Genomic DNA, 24,568 nt, shown 5'->3' on the forward strand with positions numbered 1-24,568 from the left:
TCTGAAAAAACTATTCTGCTGCAGGTCTATGTATAAATGCAGGCTCATCAGATGTACAAGCTGGAATCAACTGTATGAGACAGAAAATACAATGTCAGTAAAATATTACGTCCTTTATCGACATCAGCTGTAATCTGTTGTTGACATTTTCATAGCCACGATTGACGTATTGTTAGGAAGCGTCTGTTTTGTATTCTTCGTCCGATGGGATTTTGAATGGTAATATCACGTTTTGCCAGTGTGAGTGGCTGGCATTCTCAGATAACTTCCTCCATTGCTCCCTGAAGTCAAGCTGGTAGTCAGTGTTTATACAGTGACTTATCAAAAGTATTCAGACACCTGTTAGTGGACATAAATATGGGGTGTTTCGACTCTTCGCCATTGTGACGATTTGAACTCTCCTAGAGATACTTTAAATGAGGTATCTGAAGGTCTCCAAGATGATGACAACGCTAGTGAATAAGCAGAGATATAATCTGCACTCAAAAAATCTTCAATAATATCTCAGTTTTGGGATGGAACTTGTTATATGCACCTGCAGCATCTCTTTCAAGCAGTCTCACTGGATGCAGAAGTACATTGATGTAAACACTGAACAGAGGGCTTTCGAGATGTGGGACTTTAAAAAACATTTTTGTAAATGAATGAATAATTAAGTTTTTGAAAAAATGGAAAATTCATTTAGTCTATGGGTGGGGGGCTATTATATAGCAAGAGATTACATCAACAGGCTAAGTTTTAAGCAGGGCGCAATCTTCAGTGATGACATAGGCGCTGTGGAGATGACTACGGCTTCAGTACCACTCTCGAAGCTTGTCTATGTCAATCTGTGTGTTCTGGACCTCTACAAACTCCACATGTACCGGTTGCATAATGAGTTTGTGAATCCAGGCTTCGCCGACCCCAAGTTACTTTAAATGGATACAGATGGTTTCATCTGCTGGGCGAATGGCTGCGATCCACATGAAGTAATTAGGTAAATCACGAAGAATTCAACAAGTATGGATACGCAACTGATAATCTTTATGGAGTAATACCATGAAAGAAGATGATTTAAATGGTTCGCACATTGTGAACATTTTGGGGCACAGGTAGAAAATGTATGCATACTGCATAGATACAGGTGCCACCCAGAGGCGGGCTGAGGGCGTGCATTCTGCAGCCTCAAAGGCTTCCATGATCAAGATTACAGGAGGTGCCTGCTCGAGAACGGTGGCGCCATTCTGTATGTGGTATGTCAGGTAGTCTTTCGATCATGAGATTATGAGGTACATACTGCACTGCAGCTAAAAGCTGGGCTGTCGCGTCATGACGACAAATGTGAGATCCTCCGCCATGCTTCCTGAGAAATAAAGTAAAAGAACCCTTAAAACTTCAACCATACAGTTAAATATTAATTAACAGCTGATCAACATTTTGAAGACACTTGAGCAAACAACTGAAAAAAAACAGAAGGACAAATGGCTGAAATCAAGAGGTGCCAGGGCCGCAACTCAGAGACCTTAAGTTTTACAATATACACTCTTTATTATAAAGTTATAACCGAAAACCGAAAAACGCTAATCAGCTGGCTATCTACCCAAACAGAACAGAACTTTAACAACCAAACAATTATAAAACACCTACACCAAACCCATACCGTACACGAGATAACTTTAAAGCTTATTTAAAAAAGAAAGAAACTTCAAAACCTTAATAAATTTTAAATAACACCAGCAATACAGCTAGAAGATAAGTCAAATCAACGAATGTTTCATGTTCATGATCGTGCAACAGAAATCAAATTTACTCAGTACCACAAAACCACGGATTAGATTTAGATAACAGTAATTCACTTCAGAACTACAAAGGTCCACCAAGTTTAAACATTCTGAGCTTAAAATTTAAAAACATTTAAAAGCTTTAAAACATCCTAATTAATATCATTAGCGATCGATTAATATGACTACTCAAACAGAAGCCACCAAACACATTCCCAGTACCAGCAAGTCTGATGCTTGCATTCTGTCAGTATGTAAGGATAGGTGCTCAACATTATCAGTCGTGCTGTGAGATACAACTCAAATGACTCCACCAATCTCGCTCTTCACCCATCCTGAAGCCAAGGTGAAATCAATACAGCGCCGTAGACTCCGCAGAATTGCACCTTTTCTGCAGCACAGTGGCAAGATAGCCCCATGTAAGTGACTGCGATGATTACTTCCTTACAAACGCACGGACTCTAGACAGGGCCGAAACAACAGCCGTGATCGCTTCTCGTTATATAAGGTACACTGCAACAGGTTCACGTAACTTCACTTATAAAGCTAGTCACATACTCCTTTCCACATAGCGTTATCCACAGCATGTATCACCATGCACGAGTACTCTCCCGGAAAAGCCACCTTCAGGCCCGCTTGACGGTCCGGACACAGCTCGACGAGACGGTCTGTAAACACTCTTCAGACCTCTGCGGCCCCGCCCCGTCCCCTAGCGGCGAGGCTCACCTCGTGCGTAAGGAAATTATCGCTGCCATTGACGCCAGACCGTCGCAAAATGATTCATCCGTGGAAATGGAATAGAGACCAACCGTACTCACACTATTCGTTGAGTGATAGAGTGTGTGGTAGTATATTTATTTATTAGTAAATAGTGGTTGTGTGTGCGATTTCCTTAGTTCCTCGGAGGGATGGGCGTTATAGCGCAATAGAGTACATCGCTAGGCTAAATTTTAAGCGGGCCACCGCCTTCAATGAAGGTGGAGGTGGCCGAGATTTCAATGCAGTTTGCGAAGCCTGTCTATATCGGTATGTTCGTTCTGGACCTCTCCAACCTTCATATGAACCAATTCCAAAACGAGATTCCGAAGCCAAACTTCACCGATCCCAAATTACTTCATATGAAAGCGACAGTTTCATGTACTGGGTGGAAGGGTGTCATCCATATGAAGTTATTAGGTACAATTCTGAAGCATTCAACACGTCTGGGTCAGCAGCCGATAATTCTTATCTAATATCACAAAACAAGAAGGATATACATGGTCCAATCACATTAACGTGACTACAGCCTATGTTAGGCGCCAACATGCAGTAATCACTCTCAGTCGGCAGTTGGCAGCACTAACAGTGGAGGATATACAATATACAAATAGTGTCAGGGGTGGGGGGGGGGGGGGGGGGGCGGCGAGGAAAAACAGTGCAGTCGTTGTCGTAGTGCGGAAACGAAGCGATTTATCTGACGTCCAAAATAGTATGATGTTTGGCTCTCGTGCCAAGGGTGGAAGTACTTTCCAAACGGCCTAGTTTGTAAACTGTTCGCGTCCCGGTACGGTTGAAGTAAACCATGCACGCATCGCAAAATAGCGCATCCAAAACCAGCGCCGAGCAACTGTGGTGCACCACGGGCCATAGATGATAGGGGTGAACGCCGCTGCAGAGATGTGTACGGGCGAACAGATGTGAAGCTGTTGAGGAACTGACAACACAGATGAACCTAGGGGTTACGAACAGGGCGGGGCTACCAATAACGACCGTTCAACGAAGGTTGCTGCGTACGGTAAGCGGTGCCTGGTGTAAGTACCTATGCTGACTGCTTCATTGGCGATGAAGGCAGGAATTTGCACGTCAGTACCGCTACTGGATACCCACTGAGTGGCAACAGGTGGCCTTTTCACTTGAATCATGAATCACGTGTCTTTTTTTTTTTTTTAAAGGCCGTTTGCATGTACAGCCTTCAGTCTGAAAAATAAGTTCTCCTCGATAGACTATCCTGTGCAAATCTTTTCATAACAACTGCAGCCTACATTCGTTTGAACCTATTTACTGTAGTCAAGCCCTGATCAACCTCAAAAATTCGTATCCCCCCCGATTTTCTCTCATTATCAGATTTACTATTTCTTGACGCTCATGCCCTGTCAACTTATCTCTCCCTTCCCCTTTTCCCCTCGATCCGATTTAATTTCTGTGTACCATCACATTTCAAAAGTTTTCATTCTCTTCCTGTTTTTAGTCTACTGTTTACTGTCCATGTATCGCTACCAAGTAAAACTACTCGCTAGATAAATACTTTCAGTATAGGCTTCCAAAAACTTCAATTTGCCCATTAAAGTGTACCTCTTTTCCTGAAATTTTCTTGCTGTTGCCAGTCCGTATTTTGTGTCCTCTCTATTTCAGCCATCGTCAGTTATTTCTCTACTCAAAAAGGGAAACTCGTCTACTACTTTTAGTGTCGTATTTCCTAATCTAATTACCTCAGCACTACATAAATCAATTCGACTACACTCCACAACAGTTGTTTTATTTGTGCTCATCTTAAATCTCTTTTTAAAATACTATCCATTCTGTTGAACCGAGCTTGCAGTTTCATTTCTATACTGCCGTATCTGCCCGAATTTTAATGTCATTGGCAAATTTTAAAAATTTTATTTTTTAAACTTTAATTATTACCTTTTTAAATTTCTCCACAGCTTTCTTTGCTGCTTTCTGAATGTACAGACTGAATTACACGCCTGCCTCACTCCCTTCTGAATTGATGCCTTCCTTTCATGTTCTTAGAGTTTACGACTGCCATCTGGTTTCTGTACAAGATTTGCTTAACTTTTCTCTCCTTGTATTATATCCCTGGAAATTTGAAAATTTCTGAGGCGTTCGCATATTTCATTTTCGGTTGTTGTTGTTGTACAGTAACGACTGATACCCAGGCGTTGAAGTTACGTTGAACATGAGTGGTCCTGCGTGAAGTGTAAAGATCTGCAAAGATTTGGAAAAAGTGCTCTGGAAAAGCAAGACTACAGTCTAAAACCCACAATTTCCATATTTCGTAGACATGGGATCGTCATTAGGTTATACAGGACATAACAAAGGGGTGGTCAATATTTCAGGACACATTCTTCACACACAAAAGAATACAGTGTGTGAAACGGACATCGATCCAGAAAGACCTAGCTGGTAAGGCACTGATCTCGCATTCAGGAGGAGTGCGGTTCACATTCGCGTCCATCCGGATTTAGGTTTTCCGTAGCACATAATTCGCGTAGGCCAAATGCCGGGATGGTTACTTTGAAAAGGCCACGGCCTATTTATTTCTCCAGTCTTTCCCTATCGGAGTTCGTGTTCGATCTCTAATTACCTCGTCGGCGACTGGACGTTAAACCCTAATCTTCCTTCTCCCTTCATGTTATAGATGTATCCTGCACGGTTCAGAGGTCACGCAACCAATGTCGGAGATCTATGGCGGTTGTAATTGGTGGCCCCACATACGATAAAGGCTTGATGCCTAACGTTTTTCCTCTGTGTCGCTGCTTCAGATATTAGGCTGCTGTCTCTTGTGATACAGCGGGCGTTCAGCAGTCTTTACTAGTAAGGTAATCACTGGGTCGATCGCGTTGGCCCAAAATGTATTTGGGAGCATCAGAATTGTATCATGTCAAGTTTATGATGTGCCGTTTGGCAGAGATTAGGTATAAGAAGGATCCATAATCTACGACTGAGCGGAAGAGACCCTTCTGCATCATAAAGAGAATTAAGGGTCATTGCATTAATGCTGTTCTCTGTTTTCTTGATTGTATAAGATACGTTATCATCTCACGTTAAGGGCATGTCAAAACCATATCTCCAAACAAAAGGAGTGAGCTGATCGACCAATCGTCTTGAGGCTGAAATCAACTACAGATGATTTCTCAACTGACACTGTTAGGCTGTTGACAACCAAACATGGGATTAGAACGTAAATTGCACTGTCTGAAGGTAGGCAAAGAGATTCAAAATTTGGATCCGTAGAAAAAGGCATAGATCATCTCTATACTGGAGATTTTAACGGCCGGTGAAAAGATTTCCATACCTCTCGCGTAGATTAAAAATCGAAGTGGACTAAGAACTGAGCCTTGGGGTTGTCCTCATGATTCTGTAAGAGAGTCGAGTTATTCATGCTGGAATCTTACTGTATAGTTCTGTGCGCTAGGAAGGTTTGAGTGCTAAACACAAAAATCTAGAAATTCCAACATCGCTTAATTTTTGAAGCTGAATCGAATTTTCACATTATCACATTCACTCTTAATGCCAATAAATGCTGCTGTGAGTTTTTGCCTATTGCTGAATATCCAAAGAATTTCAGAGGCCAAACAAGAAAGATTATCAAGGGTTCCTTTACGCTTTACAAATTCAAAATAGCCTCCTGAGAGTAAATCTCGGATTCCAGCCATCATTCTAAATTGGCCTTAATAAACCTTTCAAGTGTTTTCTATACACACGAGGAGAACGAGATGGGCCATTATGACATTAGAGTGCTAGGCATTGCTTCAGGTTTGGGAATTGGAACATTTATTTGAGTAGTAGAGTCAGGATGTCGTTAAAAGTTCGGAAGGTGTCGTCAGTGCGTGATCTGGCACTTTAGACAGCATAGGATATTGAACATAATCCATTACAGGGACAGATTTCGTTGAGAAATTCAGCGCTTTCTTTATCCCTTTCAAATGAAACTCTGGACTTTGAAAGTGGTCGGATAGTCTGCCTACTGGGGGAATAGCGAGGCTACGGACATAAGATGGTGAAGTTTTCAAGCATACTTCCGAACAGTTGTCATCTATTTCATCCTGGTCCGGGTTCCAGTTACGGTTTCTGATTTCCTTACTGTATTCCACACATCAAACATCTTGGTATCTCTATCTTTTTACAATACTGTATCCACTTACGAAGTTTTTCCTTTTTTAAGAACCTTTTAGTTCGAGCATCTATCTTCAGTATTGCAGACAGTCTTCCAGAGACGCGGAGAACTTATTCCATTTAAGTGGTAAATTAGACACTGTTGACAAATCCTGATTACACCACATAACGGAGTTTCTAACACGAAATGAACTTGAATGTCATTTGGGGATAGAGAGGCATGCAGCCTTATTTAATACATTGAGGAATGCGTGGTGGTAACGTGTGCTGGGTCTGCTTCTGGTACTTCGGCAAAGATAATATTAATAATTTTGTCTTTAGTCCCAAGATGACCGAAGTGTATTAATTTCCCAACAGACACTGGATGCATCTTGCTAATGCAGTATATTTTATGTTATGTTATGTTATGTTAACCGGGAACCTAGAAACGACGGAGAGGCTCCGTCCCCGCCGCTGCCGCAGTGGTCCGCAACCCCACGACGACTACCGCAGTCTATTTTACCCCTCCACCGCCCCACACCGAACCCAGGGTTATTGTGCGGTTCGGCCTCTGGTGGACCTCCCAGGGGACGTCTCACACCAGACTATGTTTGCGTGGTAGAGTAATGGTGGTGTACGCGTACGTGGAGAACTTGTTTGCGTAGCAATCGCCGACATAGTGTAACTGAGGCGGAATAAGGGGAACCAGCCCGCATTTGTCGAGGCAGATGGAAAACCGCCTGAAAACCATCCACAGTCTGGCGGGCTCACCGGACCTCGACACAAACCCGCCGGGCGGGTTCGTGCCGGGGACCAGCGCTCCTTCCCGTCTGGAAAGCCGTGCGGTAGACCGCACGGCCAATGCAGTATATTTTACTTGCGATATGAACATAATAAGGGCCATAGTCATTTCACCTGTTGTTTTTTAACTACAGTATATCTTACATTAGCTCACATTAACACTATCATTTTGCCCATCAGACCGTATAGAGTTCTTTTGAGCGGAAACAGCTTCTGTTACGATGCCTGAGGGACTGTTTTCTGTAGCAACCTATTCGTCAGTAACGATCTGATTGTTTACCTCACGACTCTTTCCTGTTTTCTGTTAGTTGCTGAACTTCCATATTGATTGCATCCTCAGAATGACTACTCACAGCATAAAGCGCACTGGCAACTGCCGCAGTAGCAATACCAATGTCCATACACTGCAAGGCGTGTGGCTCTCCTCTTTCTCCGTATAATGTGCTACTTACGATTTATCACAAAGAACAATTGTGAAATGGTAATAAACTACCGAAAAGTCTGACGGCAATACAACACATACGCAAACATTGAAGCACTACTTGAGCAACCGGGTCGACTGACTGCGTTATTCGGCGTAAACAAGGAAGTGCTACTAGAGCTCGCCTCTAGGTCCTAACAATAAACACACAAACCGTACTTAGGTTAAGTGTTTGCTTACATTTGGTGCAGCAGAGCAGGCTTTTCTGCGGCATCTTCTCCTGACAGCGGCAGAGTGGCAGACGGCACTGTTTTCTTGTTCCTATTTGAACAAGTGCCACGTCTGTTGTGTTGCTAGGTAGTGTTCGAAGGCTCTTTCCAATGTCAAAGAAAAAGTGTATAGTTGCAGTTTATAAGAAATAAAGACGATGACGTTATGATCGGGCTGCATACCCGAGAAGAATATTATCAATTATTACGCCGGGAAAGCCTTCGTAGCCTTTTTAAGATACTTAAAATTCTGAAACGCTAAAATAACAGATTTTTTGGCCGTGTTGTAGCGTCCTTCGTCAGGGTAGACTAATTTAGGCCGGAAGTGGGCGTTCCCATATACATCGCATTCTTACGCTGTTATAAGACCACCGACATCAAGTTTAATGGGGTTTGTTGACCCTAAAATACCACTGGTCGGTGATAGGAGAAACGGAGAGCGTTTGTGGCAGACTCTTCGTGGGTTACACGGCTTGCTGGTAATTGGTAACCCACAGTGAATCGGTGACAAGCTTATGAGACTCGATTTTATCTGCTGTTAGTGGCGGAAAAACGACGCCAGTTCTGCATGCGCCGTTTGTTTAGCCGGTCGCGGCAGTGTTCTTTGAGGATTCTGCCCTGCGATCACACTCAGCCCGTCGTGCCTGGATTATAGACAACTGAGTCGTTGGGAGCCTGTAGGCTTCCTCTGCACGAATATTCTTCCGTTGCTTCTGGATTTCAGTTGCCTTTCCTATTTTGCGTGTGCGCATCCATGTCTGTCTCGCAAGAACTCGAATTTCCTGAAACTTCGTAGGCTGCCCGCAATCGCGATGATGGTGCACCACTAGTGAAGTTATGCTACACCAGAAGAAAATAGCACTCATGTTGATGTTAACATGCCTTCTAGTTTCCACGTAGTAGGTGGCATCGCATTCACAATGTATTTTGTATACTGCTGCAATGCTGAGGACTTGTACTGCATCTTGTACGTTAACTGAATCGACAAAATCGGGTCTATTAGTTGCTAGGAGGTTTAGGACGTTTCGAGTCGTTTCTCTAAGTAACAGCTAAGGGCAATTTTCGAATAGAACATTCAATAAAATACCGCCAAATTCCTATCACAGACATCTGCTCAAATCACGCATGTGCCTCACTCTAGGGCGTGTAGTATAAAATCTCTCTTTATTATTACCGTATGACCAGGAAATCTATGTGCGACATTTTCCAAAACGCCTTTGTAGAGTCCTGATGCTGCAGCTCCTGAGGTAGATTGTCCATGTAAATTCAAATGGTTCAAATTGCTCTGAGCACTATAGGACTTAATATCTGAGGTCATCAGTCCCCTAGAACTTAGAACTATGTAAACCTAACTAACCTAAGGACATCACACATCCATGCCCAAGGCAGAATTCGAACCTGCAACCGTAGCGGTCACGAGGTTCCAGACTTAAGCGCCTAGAACCGCTCGGCCACAGCGGGCGGCCCATGTAAATATTCGATTACAATGCCTGCCCCAGTTTTCTCACTTACCTATAGCCAGATTATTCCGGATCCGCAATCTGTAGAAACATCACTGCTAATATCACTACATATTATCGAGTTCTTATCGGCAACCTTTCTTTGTGATATGTACGGCTATTCTACCAGGAATTCAAGGTGTCACTGGTACTCACTTCCAGTTCCCGATATCTTTCTGTTCGTAGTGCTATGTGTGCTCTTCACCGTTAATGAATGAAACCATGGACACTTCTGGAGTTAATTAATCCCATATTAATATTTTCGTTTTCTGCCCGTCAACAACAAATGTTCCTCCTGTATATGATGTGCTCATCTACAATCAAAGGTTTTCATACTGACAGTTGTAAAACAGATCGACTCAATACTAAGAAGTACAAGTAATAGCACCCATCTACGTAGTCGACGTCGCTAAGGCACTCCCGTGTGGTGACGATCGACTCAGAGGTGACCGGTTTGAATCCTGGTGGTGGAAGAAATTTTCACCATCAGTGTTTCTGCATTGCAGGAGAGGATGCAGTGCTCCACACTACGACACTTTGTGCCAAAGTCTGGACTAGTTTCTAAACCTCTCTGCAGCATCTAATGGAGTGAGACTAAAATCGGCAGCCACCTTGGTGTTATGTGAGAGCAGTAGGCTACGTGCCGGTACCGGGTTTCACCTCTCCCTTTTCTTCGTACACTACGCTGTATAAGCCTTCATCATAGTCATTCACATGACGTAGATACACGCGTTATGGGAACGCAACGACAAACCACCGCCGAAAGGAACTTATCCAAGACGATAATGCGGGATACCCACATCTGTCCTCAACGCCCTTTCCCTGAGAATGGGACTGAGTTTTAACAAATAACATTATAAAAAGTGGCTCGTGATTTTCTTGATATCACTGTGTCGGATATTTTGGCTGCCAGTATATGTCTTGAAAAAAACGTATGTGCGCTGTCAAACAAAAATGGAAAATGGAAAATAAAAACATCTAAAGGCATAATCGAGGAACATTACAGCGTGTGACACGGATACAGTTCACTAAAGACAGTGATTCAAACGCCGTACTGCAGACCTAATAGGAACCATAAAATCAGCGCGAGAATGCTAAGCCCGTATCAAGTGGAAGCACATCAGACAAGAAACCGATTACCTCCAGGACAAGTCGCACTAATACCTTGTAAAACCGCTTCCAGCCTTGATAGTGGACTCAGTTCGGTGAAAAAACTACTGCAAATGTTTCTTCAGGTACGCCCTATCCACCTGGAGTGACTCATTGTTGGTTAGACCCACCACACCTGCCTAATTTCGGCGATGACTGCTAAGTTTCGCACAGACTGTCCAGACGTTTTGTATGGGATTAAGATCTGCTAATTTAGCTGACTGGTCTTCGTAAAACCAGGATGTATGCGTGCAGCTCCGTGAACACGACTGTTGTCATCTTGGAAGACGTCGGCGTCCACAGCATACTTATCATGAAGATGAAGAAGGAGGAGCAACTTAGTCACCTAGAATGGTACATATTCGTGGACGAAAACTAGCCCCCAAATCACAGAACCACCACTGGCTTGAACTACATCATCCACACAATGAGCGTTAAACGCCTCATTGGGCACTCGACGTCTTGCACCAGTGCAAAGGACGCAAAATCGTGACACGCCGGACCACACGACACGCTTCCAGCCAGCTATTGTCCAGTTTCTGTGTTGTTTGGCCCATTGAAGTCGTGCAGATTTGTGTGGCTTTGTAAGCAACGGTCTTTTGCGAGGTACCCGTTTCCAGATGTTCATTCCTTGCGGTTCCCTTCGTAATGTTCGCTTGGAAACTAGTTGAGATGGACGTGCATACACTGGCATCGGAAATTCCTCTCGGAATTGAAACCGATTTTCATTGCCGAGGGATGACACTAGTCATTGACCCCTGTCAGTTAAAATCTTTTTATGATCACTGTTTTTACGCCGTGTTACATGACCGCGAGTGGTACGCTATTCCCCGTAGGCATAGTGGATCGTCCACGTTGATATATCAGCAAATCAAGCAGCTTCATTCACGATGTGGTCATGGGTATGTCCAAACACAATTACTCCACTCTGCCATTCTCCACATCGATGCATCTTACTGAGTTGATTCCATATAATCGACTGCCACGACTTACGTCAGCGGTGGAAGGTCAAATGACAGTCTCGTCACCATCTGCAGTGCTCCAAAGCGACCAAGATACTCATTAAGTGTCTGACTAATATTTTATTCGGTGAGCTTACTTGGCTGTCTGAATGAGTAGTCTGCTGTTTGGAACACCACAAACATTGCATACATCCGAGAATGGCATCAGTAAACAAAGTTCATCTTTTATCTTTTTCGTACTGAACACCACGGCCATAATTTTTTTAAATGAAGGCCAAATTTTTCCCAACAAGCATGTAATTTTAATTGTACTAGGGCTTCTTTTTGGTTATGTTATACAGGATAGTTCAGCTAAGCTGTTTGCCACAAATAAACGGTCCATTCACTTTAATGTGACGACTTGGGAAAAGCCTGAATAATCACCTTTTGCAGCGCAAACATTCAGGAAGAGGGCCAATGAGGTTCTGGAAGGTACCGACAGGAATGTGGAGACATGCTGACTCCAGAGGCAGTAGATTTGTCGATTGAAGATCCATGGCACGAGTAGGACTATCGACATGGTCCCACGGATTCTCAATTGGATTCAAATCCGCAGAGTGTGGTGACCAACGGTAAACTCAACTTGATGTTCCTCGAAACACGAATGTACACTGCGAGCTGTGTGACTCATTGCATTGTACTGCTGGTAGATACCAAAGTGCCGAGGAAGAAACAGACTGCATGTAGGGATGGATATGGTCCCCAAGGATAGGTGCATACTTGTGTTGATCCATTGTGGCCTTCCAGAACGACGAGATCACCCAGGGAATGCCACGAAAACATTCTCCAGGCCATAACGCTCCCTCCTGGTTGCAGGTTGTTTGCTTTCAGACGTTCAACGCTGTACACGCCAATGGCCACCTGTCTGACGGAGCATGAAACGTGGTTCATCTGGAAACGCCACCTGTCACCACTCAATGGACGTCCAGTTGCGGTACTGGAGCGCATATTCCAGCCTTCGTCGCCAATAAACAGCAGTCATCATGGGTGCATGAGCAGGCACCTGTTGTGGAGGCCCATGTGCAACAACGTTCCCTGAACGGTCGTTGAGGAGACATTGTTAGTAGCCCCTTCATTCATGTGGGCAGTAACCTGCTCATCAGTTCCACGCCTATTCGTCCGTACACATCTCCACATCCGTCGGTCATCCCTGTCATCCATTGTCTCTGGTGCATCACAATTGCCTCATCGCCGGTTTATGATAGCGCCATTTTTGCCATGCACGGTACACTTTAACCATGATGGCACGTTAACAGTTTACAAATTTAGCCTCTTCGAAAATGCTTCCATCCTTGGTCCGAAAGCCAACGATCGTACCCTCTTGGAAGTCACATAAATCGCACAATTTCCGCATTACGACAACGAAAGCACTGTTTCTGCGTTCCCCCGACAAGCTTTATGAACCCTGCACTGTTAGTGCTGTCACATGCCATCTGTGAGTGGTTATTGTGCGTTCACGTCGAACTTAGTTATTGTACGTTGGCGTCGGACTTAGGTGGTGGTCACATTAATGTGACTGAACGGTGTATTATACAGAGATAATCAAGGTTAAAGTTTATTAGCACTAGCCGAATCCTAATGTGATATGAGGATGATTTTCTTTTTATTGCTATAGTATGGAGACTAAATATAGGACATAATCTGAAAACACAAAAATAATAATTAAAGTGGTAATTCATGAGATGTTTTTCACATAAGGTCAATCGATTGAATGCAACACAGTGAAAATGGAAACATTTTATTACTTTTTTATAGCTGTAGCATAAAGTAACCTAAAAAATTTGAGATTAAGCCTTAAAGGCAGTCATCAAGGAGAGGTTCGTCATTACTTTATTTTCTAGTTTCCTCATTAAGTGGGGACGACAGGGTGATGGTCGAAAAAACTCGAAATTTGTTTGTTACGGAATTCTAATGTCTATACATTGAAGAATTATTCCCCAAAATATTATGAGCGAACTCAAAAAAGTGACGATTCGGTGAGCGTTGGAAGCCGAGCGTGCACGGCACGCCTCGGCGTTAGGGAACAGGTTCCGCGGTCATGCTCCCTATTTATACCGATTTGAGTAAACTTGATTTGCTGGAGCGTTGCTGGGCTGCTTTACTCAAAATGTGAACGAAAGTTTCAATAGTTTCATTTCGAGGTACGCTCCAAAAATAATATCCAGCCGAAGCGAGCCGGCCGGTGTCGACAAGCGGTTCTAGGCGCTACAGTCTGGAACCGCGCGACCGCTAAGGCCGCAGGTTCGAATCCTGCCTCGGGCATGGGTGTGTGTGTGATGTCCTTAGGTTAGTTAGGTTTAAGTCGTTCTAAGTTGTAGGGGACTGATGACCTCAGAAGTTAAGTCCCATAGTGCTCAGAGCCATTTGAACCATTTGAACCAGCCGAAGCGGAACTGTCAACATTGCTTCAAATTTGGCCGTATGTCTATTCAGTGTAGTACATACTGTATTAATGCACGTAACAAATGCCTTTCAAATCAAAATCGGCGATGAAATGCGCCTATTCTGTGACGATAGAGACGCCAGCGGCGACGCGCTGTGCGACGAAAAGGGCTTTGAGGACGAAAATGAGGGCTTATAAGGGTTTTCGGCATAGTTGTTGGTGCCCACGCTATGATTTTTTTGGTCTCCCTTGAAGCAAATTGAATTCTTTTCTGTTCATCGTAGCCGATTTTTTTTTTTTTGTTGATAGTATCTTTTCGGTGAAAAAAGAGGGGTCCAAAAAATGGCGATATTTTCAAATATCTATAATTTCGCCAAAAAATTTTTTTTTGCAAATCCCTACGATGAACTAAAATTGCATCCGTAAGGATCTGGGCGATATGTTAATTTCCTGTTTCAGATAACCACAACCGGAGTTACACCGCCAACCGTCGATCTTCCAAATTTCAGAGCTGCCTCGGGAAAATCCCAATTACACAGTGGATATATTAATATTTTTCAATTAAAAAATATCGATAAAAACTTCAACCTATGATTTATTCATTGCAGTAAATTCCATTTGTCTACTGCATTCCAGTAACGAGAAAAAAATCCTGAATTTGAGCAATATTTTCGTCCGTGACCCTGTCGTTCCCCCTTAAACCTGCAGTGCATGATTTTCACTGCAGTGGACGACTTTTAAAGGACACTTCTCTGGTGTTTACAGTCAGTCATGAGGCCGCAAATGCATGCAGGGGACAACACCAGTAGGGAGTGCCAACTGCAGTGGACTGTGTTTATTTGCAGCCTCAGAAATGGTTGAAAACTCCAAAACTTAAGAGCTGTACACGGTAGAGGACGCTATGCATCACAGAGTTAAAGGACGTTTATGATCTAATGGCAGTTTCTGTCTATAGGCTTTTGCAATGGATGCTGTGTTTGCGGGAAGAAATAGTAAAAATGAAGGCAAAATTTGTCCTTTTGCTTTTCTTTATCAGTGAACATTCTTGGAGTTTTGTATAGCTGGTTCTGCTTCTCAAAAAATTAAAATTTTTTGTAGACATAGTTACTTTCGAGACGCCAATATCTACATTGAAAGCATTTTAAACTGCAGTGTACAAGACACCTCTCACTCAAACCTCATTCAGCTCATCTCTAAGGACTTGATGGGATGGCCTTCATCAGTTTTTTTCTTTTGACACGTTTTTGGTAGATAAAATTTCAGTTGTTGTTTCTTTGAGACGTACTAAAGGCTTAGTAGTCTTGGCTTTCATCGCAAGACGAATCCAGTCCCCAGGAAGAAAGATTTGAATATATTTTTGTGACGCTGGGTCAATTATTCTGAAATCTAGACCATTAGGCAAAAATTGTGGCCTGAACCAAAAGTATTATGATAAGCTTTTTTTATGCTTAACTAAGGATGTAAGGTCAAGTTAGTCACTGTAGATGCGACTGTAATATTTCGATTTTTGCCAGTACATCAGTCACAGTGGAGACTAATAGGCGTGTGGCTTTTAGCATCTTGCCTAATATGTTCAGCAAACACAAATGCTATTTCTTGGGATGTTCTCGCTCCATCTGTCTTTATCGTCCCATATATGCTTGCACCTATTACCATTGTTAAATTATTGGTTTCCGGAATTATGCACGTGCATATCTCGCTTGTAGTGTACAATAGATGTTATCAATTTTGGAAATGGCATGATATAACATACACTTGACTTCGTCATTTTTAAGAAACCGTGTAGCGTGCTAAGCTTTGACCAAGTGCTACTTCTTTTCCAGTTCAAATTTACCACGCCATTCCTGGTAATTCCTTTCAGTTACTGTCTTCAACTAAAGTTCGTCCCATCGACTACATACATCTTTTGCAGGAACTTTAAAATACAAGTTAGGAGAGGCTGGGGTAAAATGACGAACTTAAGCTCCAGAATTTTTCTGACAGTTTAGTAAGTGATTTAAAAACCTGAAATTTAAAGGAACAGTTATTTTAACGTTTTATGTTCAATAAGAAATATTTAAATGCTGTTATCACTCCTCGATTTATGAAAAACATTTAAAAAAAAAAGTATAATTTTCGTCGTCTAACTCCACCTATGGGTAAGATAACGAATATATAAACGTTTACATTAAGAGAGAAGACATTTTTAAAAACTCAGAGAAACTATGTATGTGGCATGAAGTATAGAAGTCAAAGATGAAACACCAAAAATTCAATAACAGATTGCTCATCATGAAATTCGGTTATGAAATAGTAGTCGCAACAAAAATTTAGAATAAGATTAATTACATAGGCAATACACTTTATACACAAAAATTGCTCTTCCAGGGTATGTCTTTCGCTTCACCATCATCCCAGCCAGAGAATGCAGCCTAAGATCTGCGCATGAAGCACTGATACCACAACACTTCCTTTCCATGTCCTCCGCAATTAATGCAGTCTTCTTCATCTTCTTCTAATATTGTTTCAGTATCAGAGTTGTTGTCGTCTATATAAGGAATCTCTTAAAATGACTCATCCCCACAGAAAGACATACCAATTCAGTATCAGTTTGAAGAATTTCGGGACATGTAGAACATTTTCCAAGGTTAACGAGAGCCATTTCTTATGAAACGTAAACTCTGTTTTTCCGTTTGTTGGTATTTACGTAGCAGCTGAAAATTCTAGATGGCTGTAGGCTACAGAAGCTTCGAATAGTGTTCAACCTTCAATTAGTGATATTTTTCTTGTTTTGTGGTGCACTGTCAGAAACTACTAAAATGTAAATATAGAAAGTATTGCTTCTAACTGAACTTTAGCTGCCTGACAGAAAATGTTATGCAAAAATGTTATGTATGTCTGAAATAAGAAAAGTGGTAGTGTTAGTCTATTTCATGATAAATACACATAGTTTTTCAATCGTTCTGAGTTTTATTCTATGAGAAATTGTACTTCGTCTTCTCCACGCCTCTCTCTTCCACAAAATTAGTATGAGCTGGCTTCTCTCCTTGCCATCCCTTCAGATCTCGTACACTTCTTATCACAGAGACTCCTGTTTGTTTGCTGTATAGAATATGATTCATGTAATGTAATGTATTATTACAGCTTTTCTTGGAGAATATTTTGATCTCCTATGTTTCTGTATCGTTTTAATGAATGAGTAATACATTTTCGGCTTGTACAGAATTATTTCATTTCTTATGTTAATGTCAGTGGCAGACATAATGTGTAGATAATATTTAATATTTTTGTAAATTTAACCTCAATATGGTTTCATCCTTTGTTTCAGATAGAACTTCTCTGTTTCACATATGGAATCATGTTTGGAACAGGAGCCTCCCTGGTCTACACTCCTTCCCTTGTAATTCTGGGCCATTACTTCAAGAAATACATGGGCATTGTGAATGGATTTGTAACTGCTGGGAGCTCTGTATTCACTATAGTGATGCCTTTTGTTATCGAAGGCCTGCTGACTGCCGTGTCAATGGAGTCGTGTATGCAGTTTCTTGCTGGTCTAATGGCGCTCATGATGCTATGCGCAGTGCTGTTTAAGCCAGTCAAACCAGCCAGTGATGCGTCTAACAACGTAAAAACTGGTTTCAAATCACTGCTGAATGTGGACATATGGAAGAAAAAGAAGTATGTTATTTGGGCAATTGCTGTTCCTTCAGCGCTTTTTGGGTACTTTGTTCCCTACATACACATGGTAATTTAACTATCAATTTTGTTTTCTGTAGCTAAGTATCACAGTATGTTAACAAAGATAGAGTTTAATGCATGCAGTTTCTCATCAGACTTGCATGGAGAACTGATAATATGGGGAAGTCAAATGAAAATGAGACAGACGGAAAAAATACAGGTAAGTTTTAAATTGTGTATTACTTTAAAAGCAATCATCATTGCTGTTAATACATTTATCCCAACGTGAGACAAGACGGTCAGCGCCCTCTTGCATAAACGTTTGCGGTTGCCTACAGAACCACAATTGGACTCAGGTGGGCACCTCTTCGTCCGAAGCAAATCGAAATCCACGAATGTCTTTCTTCAGAGCACCAAAAATAAAGCCGGCCAGTGCGGCCGAGCGGTTCTAGGCGCTTCAGTCTGGAACCGCGTGACTGCTACAGCCGCAGGTTCGAATCCTGCCTCGGGCATGGATGTGTGTGATGTCCTTAGGTTAGTTAGGTTTAAGTAGTTCTAAGTTGTAGGGGACTGATGACCTCAGATGTTAAGTCCCATAGTGCTCAGAGCCATTTGAACCATTTTGAACCAAAAATAAAATCACATGGAGAGATCGGGACTGCATAGAGGATGTGTTATCGCTTCCCAGCTATACTTCTGCAGCGTAGTCGAAACAAGCTTGGCAACGTGTGGGCAGGCATTATCCTGCTACAGAATGATGCCATTTATCAGCATTCCTGGGCTTTTGGACTTAATGGCACGCTCCTATTTTTCCAAAGTGTCCACGTACCGCTTTGCATTAACTATGGCGCCGTGTTCCAGAAAGTCAACGAGCAGTGGGCTCTGTGAAAAAAGAAAGGTTCATCATGACTTTGGCGGAGCTGCTGTGCACGGCTTTGAATTTTTTCGATGGGCGTGAATCCGTATGCTTCCATTGTTGATTACGATGCTTGCTCCCCGGCTCAAAATGACAAAATGATGACACCATGTTTCATCTCCCGCGACCCTACAGCACAGGAAACGATATTCTTCACCGTAATACTGATGATGATGATGTTGGGGTTGTGGGGCGCTCAACGGCGTGGTTATCAGCGCCCGTACAATTATCCAATCTTTGCTCAGTCCAATTTCGCCACTTTCCTGGATGATGATGAAATGATGAGGACAACACAAACACCCAGTCATCTCGAGGCAGGTGAAAATCCCTGACCACGCCGGGAATCGAACCCGGGACCCCGTGCTCGGGAAGCGAGAACGCTACCGCGATACCACGAGCGGCGGACACCGTAATACTGTTCCAAGTGCTGCAGTTATGTTGACCTTCTGCTCAGTTTCTGCTCCTCCATCAGGCTGTGCGGAACACATTGGGCACAGATTTTCCGGAACTCTCTGTTATGATTACGTGAGCGGTACCGTGACTGATGCCCAATATGAGCCTTATGTCTTCCACTGTCCGCCGGCTGTCATTTCTGACGGCAGCATCCACCGCAGCAATGACTTGATGAGCCTGCCCTGGTCAACTGCTGCCTTTCAGTAACACCTCATACCCTCGAAATTGCTTATTCCGTGCAAACACTCGCGCACTAGAAATACTCAGCAGACATTCGGGCAGGAATTTCACTCTCTGACACTCCTTCTGCAGTCAAAAACAGCACTACACCTCGCTGTTCCTTTTTCCCGGCCTCCGTGGTGAAGTGGGACGCATACACGATGCGCTGACCTCACGTCGAGCACGCCTAGAGACAAATGCCACAGCGTTAAACGCTCGCGCTGTTTCTTCCAAATTCTCAACAGAGGTCACTTCTGTACACATACCTACCTGCATTACCAACGTCGGTGCCATGCTCGTGACATAGACTGTCTCGTTTTCATTTGACTGCCCCGTATACGAAAAGTAGAATGTGTAAGTAAATTAAGATGTATGACAACATTAACGTAGTAGTTCTAATATAGCACCCCGGACCTACGATATTTCCGAACCGGAGCAAAAACTTGATAGTTTCTTAGACAGTATTTCTTTTGCTAGCTAGCATGTGAAAAGAACTAGAGAAATTATGTCTAATGCATGTCATTGTTTAAATCTACTTCAAAACAATAAATAAAGTTGATGGCTTTATAAGGTACAACAAGAAATCAGTTTGCTTCACATGGAAATAATAGGAAGCTGTCAGGCAGTTTTTATGCCCCTGGCACAAAATTGAGTCTGGTCCGGTTCTTGCTAAGGAAAAACAATCTCACCCTTCCTGATGGAGTAAATATAATTCTCTGTGCTACTAATGGTAGTGTACTAGAGATGTACCAACGGAAGGGATCAGAAATCAAATTTTTACAAAAACTGTTGACTGGTTTTCTATGAATGGTCACTACTAAGTATAAAAAACTGTTACTTTATTTATTTACAATGGAAAATATATAATGATTGATAACAGTAGAGCAAGATGGAAGGAACTACCTATACTGAACGTTTGGAATTGCTGAGTGTGCATATTAATAAGAATTTGCACATATTACAGGTCATCTCAAACCCTTACATTCAAAATGTATTATTAATTTAATTGCTGATTTTAGTGAGAAGAGCATTAGAAAGTTTGCTGGCTTTGATCTTTACAAGTGTTAATATCACATGGAATAATACTCTGGGACATTTTTACACTTGGATATAAAGTATTAACTGCAAAAAACTGTGTAATGAGGATTTTATGTGACATACCACCTCAGGCCTCATTTATGAAGCTGTTTAAGAAATTATGCTTTTTGCCACCAGCTGCACAATTCATTTATGGTCTTGTTAGATTTCTTTTCAAGACGCAATCATGATTAAAAAATAATAGTGGTATCCATAAATAAATTACTAATAATGAAAATGACTTCTACTGTTCTCAACTTCACCTCGCTCTTATTAAAAATAAAAAAAAAAAAAAAAACTGTACCGTCTTGTCTTAGGAACTGAAGATACTGATAGATAGTGAAAACGCTTTTTAAAACAAATTAAATTCTGTTTTGATTGCTAAATTCTTGTACTCCAGAGATGAATCTGTGAATACTCACAGTAACTCAATCAACATTTAAATAAAGATTAATGTGAAAACAAATCAATGAGATATAAACTTCCTACTATGGAGCACTAGGCTCTACTCTTAAAATGTGTAACACTAGCGTCTTTTATACGATTTACTTTGCTGATGCACTATACTTTCCCAGAATATTTCCTACAAATATGTCTTCCAGTCACCTTCTGTACAACTGAGTTCCAGTTTTCACTATACACTGAAGTGCCGAAGATATTGATATAGGCTTGTGTATTCAAATACAGAGATATGTAAACAGGCAGAATGCGGCACTGAGGCTGCCAGCACCTATATAAGACAACAAGTGTCTGGTGCAGTTGTTACATCAGTTTCTGCTGCTACAGTACCAGATCATCAAGATTTAAGTGAGATTGAACATGATGTTATAGTCAGCACATGAGCGATGGCACACAGCATCTCCAAGATAATGATGAAGTGAGGATTTTCACGAGTGACCAAGAATATCAGGAATCTAGTAAAACATCAAATCTCTGACATCACTGCAGCCAGAAAAAGATTCTGCAAGAATGGAACCAATGACAACTGAAGAGAATTGTCCAACATGACACAAATGCAACCCTTCTGCAAATTGCTGCAGATTTCAATGCTGGGTCACCAACAAGTGTCATCTTGTGAACCATTCAAGGAAATATCATCGATTTGGGCTTTCAGAGCCAAAGACCCACTCGTGTACCTTTCATGAGTGTATGACACAAAGCTTTACACCTCACCTAGGCCCATCAACAACACCATTGAACTGCTGATGACTGGAAACATTCGGGCGAGTCTCATTTCAAATTGCATTGAGCAAATGGATGTCTACAGGTATGGAGACAACCTCATGAATCCATAGACCCTGCATGTCAGCAGGGGACTGTTCAAGCTGGTGGAGGCCTTGTAATCACATGGGGCATGTGCAGTTGGAGTAATACAGGACCCCAGATACATCTAAATATGACTCTGGCAGGTCACACATAGATAAGCATCCTGTCTGGTCACCTGCATCCATTCAAGTCCATTATACATGCTGATGGACTTAGGCAATTCCAGCAGGACACTGTGGCACCCCATACGTCCAGAATTGCTACAGAGTGGCTCCAGGAACACTTTTCTGACTTAACACTTCTGCTGGCCACCAAACTTCCCAGACATCAACATTACTGAGCATATCTGGGTGCCTTGCAACATGCTGTTCAGAAGAGATCTACAGCCACTCGTACTATTACAGATTTATGGAAAGCCCTTCAGAATTCGTGGTGTCATTTCCCTCCAACACTATTTCAGACATTAGTCAAGTCCATACCATGTTGTGTTGCGTCATTTCTGGGTGCTCATGGGGGTCCTACATGATACTAGGCAGGTGTACCAGTTTCTTTGGCTCTTCAGTGTATGTTATATGTTGGAATCAGACACTATTGGGCTCTGTGCATTGTTTATAGGGGCTACCTTGCATAAACCCACATTTAAAGAGGCTTACCATTCTATACTCTAAATGGAATTATTTTCTTATTCATGCTGTATGCTTATTGGGAATGTTAGTGATTTAGTTAGGTACTCAGCTTCCTTGTGGAAAATTATTTAGTACAAAGAAAACATTATGAAAACATTTATCCTATCTGACTAATGCTTCTGAACTGTACTTATATTGTACAATACTGCAGTCCCTGTGTTATCCCGAATTACAATGCAGTCAATGTTCCTTCAGACATGTAGGCATGTCTAAAGAAACAGGCACTGTGGCGACTACAGCCATTATGAAATACATGAAATGTATTCATAGTTTGCAAATACAGGCAACCATCAGCTGTATAATGGAATGATACAATGAAAATTAGTGCTGAATCAGGACTTGAACACGGATTTCTTGCTTATTGTGAGTGGTTGCCATACCATTAGGCTATTTGAGTATGTCACATGGCCAAACACAAACATCCTTATGTCATTAATCATGTGTCTACAACCTGCACTCATACATTCATTTTGTGTATTTCCATACAGGAAAGACATTTTAATTGAAAGTTGCTTGCTCATTGTACAGAAATAAACATAATAAATCTAAAATGCATATTGTAGACACTTAGTTGATAGCATATGGAAGTTTGGGTCTGGCCATGAGTTGTGCTCAGACAGCCTAATGGTAAGGCAGCTGATTACGATAAGTGGAAAATTGAGGTTCGAGTCCTGGTCCAACACAAATTTTCATTTTTGTCAATCTATTCTACAGCTGATAGTTGTTCATATTTGCAACTATGCCTACATTTCATGTATTTACATTATCTTTCCTGGAGAGAGAGAGAGAGAGAGAGAGAGAGAGAGAGAGAGAGTATGTGTTTCTTTGTGTGTGTGTGTATGTGTGTGTGCACGTGTGTGTGTGAATTTAGTGTATGCCTACCCTTCATTAGTTGTACACAGTTACTAGACATACCATAACACACTAATTAGTCAATAAATATTAAGACATTTAGTGTGTACATACTGTGAATAGTACTAGAGCCTACCACATGCAGCAATATCTCCGTGTGTAGCTTAGTTAATTAAATACAAAACAATTCATTTGAATGATTTCATTCTTTTCCACAATTAGCATGTGAGAGTTATTGAATATTGTTCATGTAACTGTATTACGTGGTTAAATGGCAGTTGTGTAACACCTAATTTGTAATTCTCACATATTGTGTTCACAAGTAATCCTTGAAATACTGTATTTATTTTTCATAAGTATTTAACATTCTATAGTTCCTTTACTTATAGAGATACATATTAGACTGATGTGTCTATAGGACTACCCTTCAGTTATCTTTAAAATGATATTCTCATATCAAAAATACCTGGCATCACACACTCCACTGTATAGTGAAAATTCATTCTTGATATTTTCATATCATTTGCGGCAGCTGTGGATATGTGTGATTACTTAGCTTCTGTCCAGTTTCCAGTGGATTCTAGGATCTGTAGTTGTCTTGTTTCCAGTCATCACTGGCCACAGGAAATAGGTCTGCTGTATGTAATTAGATGTATGCAAAATAGTCAAACATTTGAAGATCTGGAAATACCTTTATACTGTAAGCCATACTGCAAAATACTAAGAAAAGCTGTAAAAGATCAAGAACTATGCATGTGTAGTCTGAAATTGGCAGCTCAGGCAGTAAACTAAAATCAGTATGAACAGTTGTTAAAAGAGAGTATAGAAGAAGCCAAAGAGGAGAGCACAATTTCTGTTTAAGAGATTGGGAATATTGTGAAAGAAAATTCATGTATAGCAGGTATTTTATTAATAATTAATTGTAATAGCATAGGAGGAAAGTTGATTCAATTAGTTCAGATACTGTTTCAGTGTTTGTAGCCCACTTAAAGTAATCATGGTAGTCGACACCAATTTCAGAGATGCACTACCAGGGTCATAAGAGATTGGTAAGGTTGATCCAAAAGGGCAACAGTGGTGCTTGTGGAACTTAAATGAGGACCTTTGGAAGAAAGATGACATTTTTCTCATGAAACCCAGTGAAACAGTTAGCAAGGAAGATTGTATAACAATTCTGTTGCCACCATCATATGTATTACACACAAAAATCAAGAGAATGAAGTAAGAGAGTTTAGGGTACATACAGAGGCTTATAGACAGTAATTTTGACCTTGGTTAATATCTGAATGGAATACGAAAGAA

At 41.6% G+C, this 24,568-nt stretch overlaps 1 protein-coding gene across 1 annotated transcript in view; it reads left to right on the top strand.

Annotated features, from left to right (window-relative positions):
* The window catches only part of LOC126470257 (monocarboxylate transporter 10), a 466,478-nt gene that overhangs the window by 313,381 nt on the left and 128,529 nt on the right, over positions 1-24,568 (top strand). Inside the window, exon 3 of the mRNA XM_050097984.1 lies at positions 17,448-17,864. Within this exon, the coding sequence (XP_049953941.1) occupies positions 17,448-17,864 (417 nt within the window). The remainder of the gene's footprint in view (positions 1-17,447; positions 17,865-24,568) is intronic.

The sequence above is a fragment of the Schistocerca serialis genome, chromosome 3 (assembly GCF_023864345.2).
Source record: "Schistocerca serialis cubense isolate TAMUIC-IGC-003099 chromosome 3, iqSchSeri2.2, whole genome shotgun sequence".
Lineage (NCBI taxonomy): Eukaryota > Metazoa > Arthropoda > Insecta > Orthoptera > Acrididae > Schistocerca > Schistocerca serialis.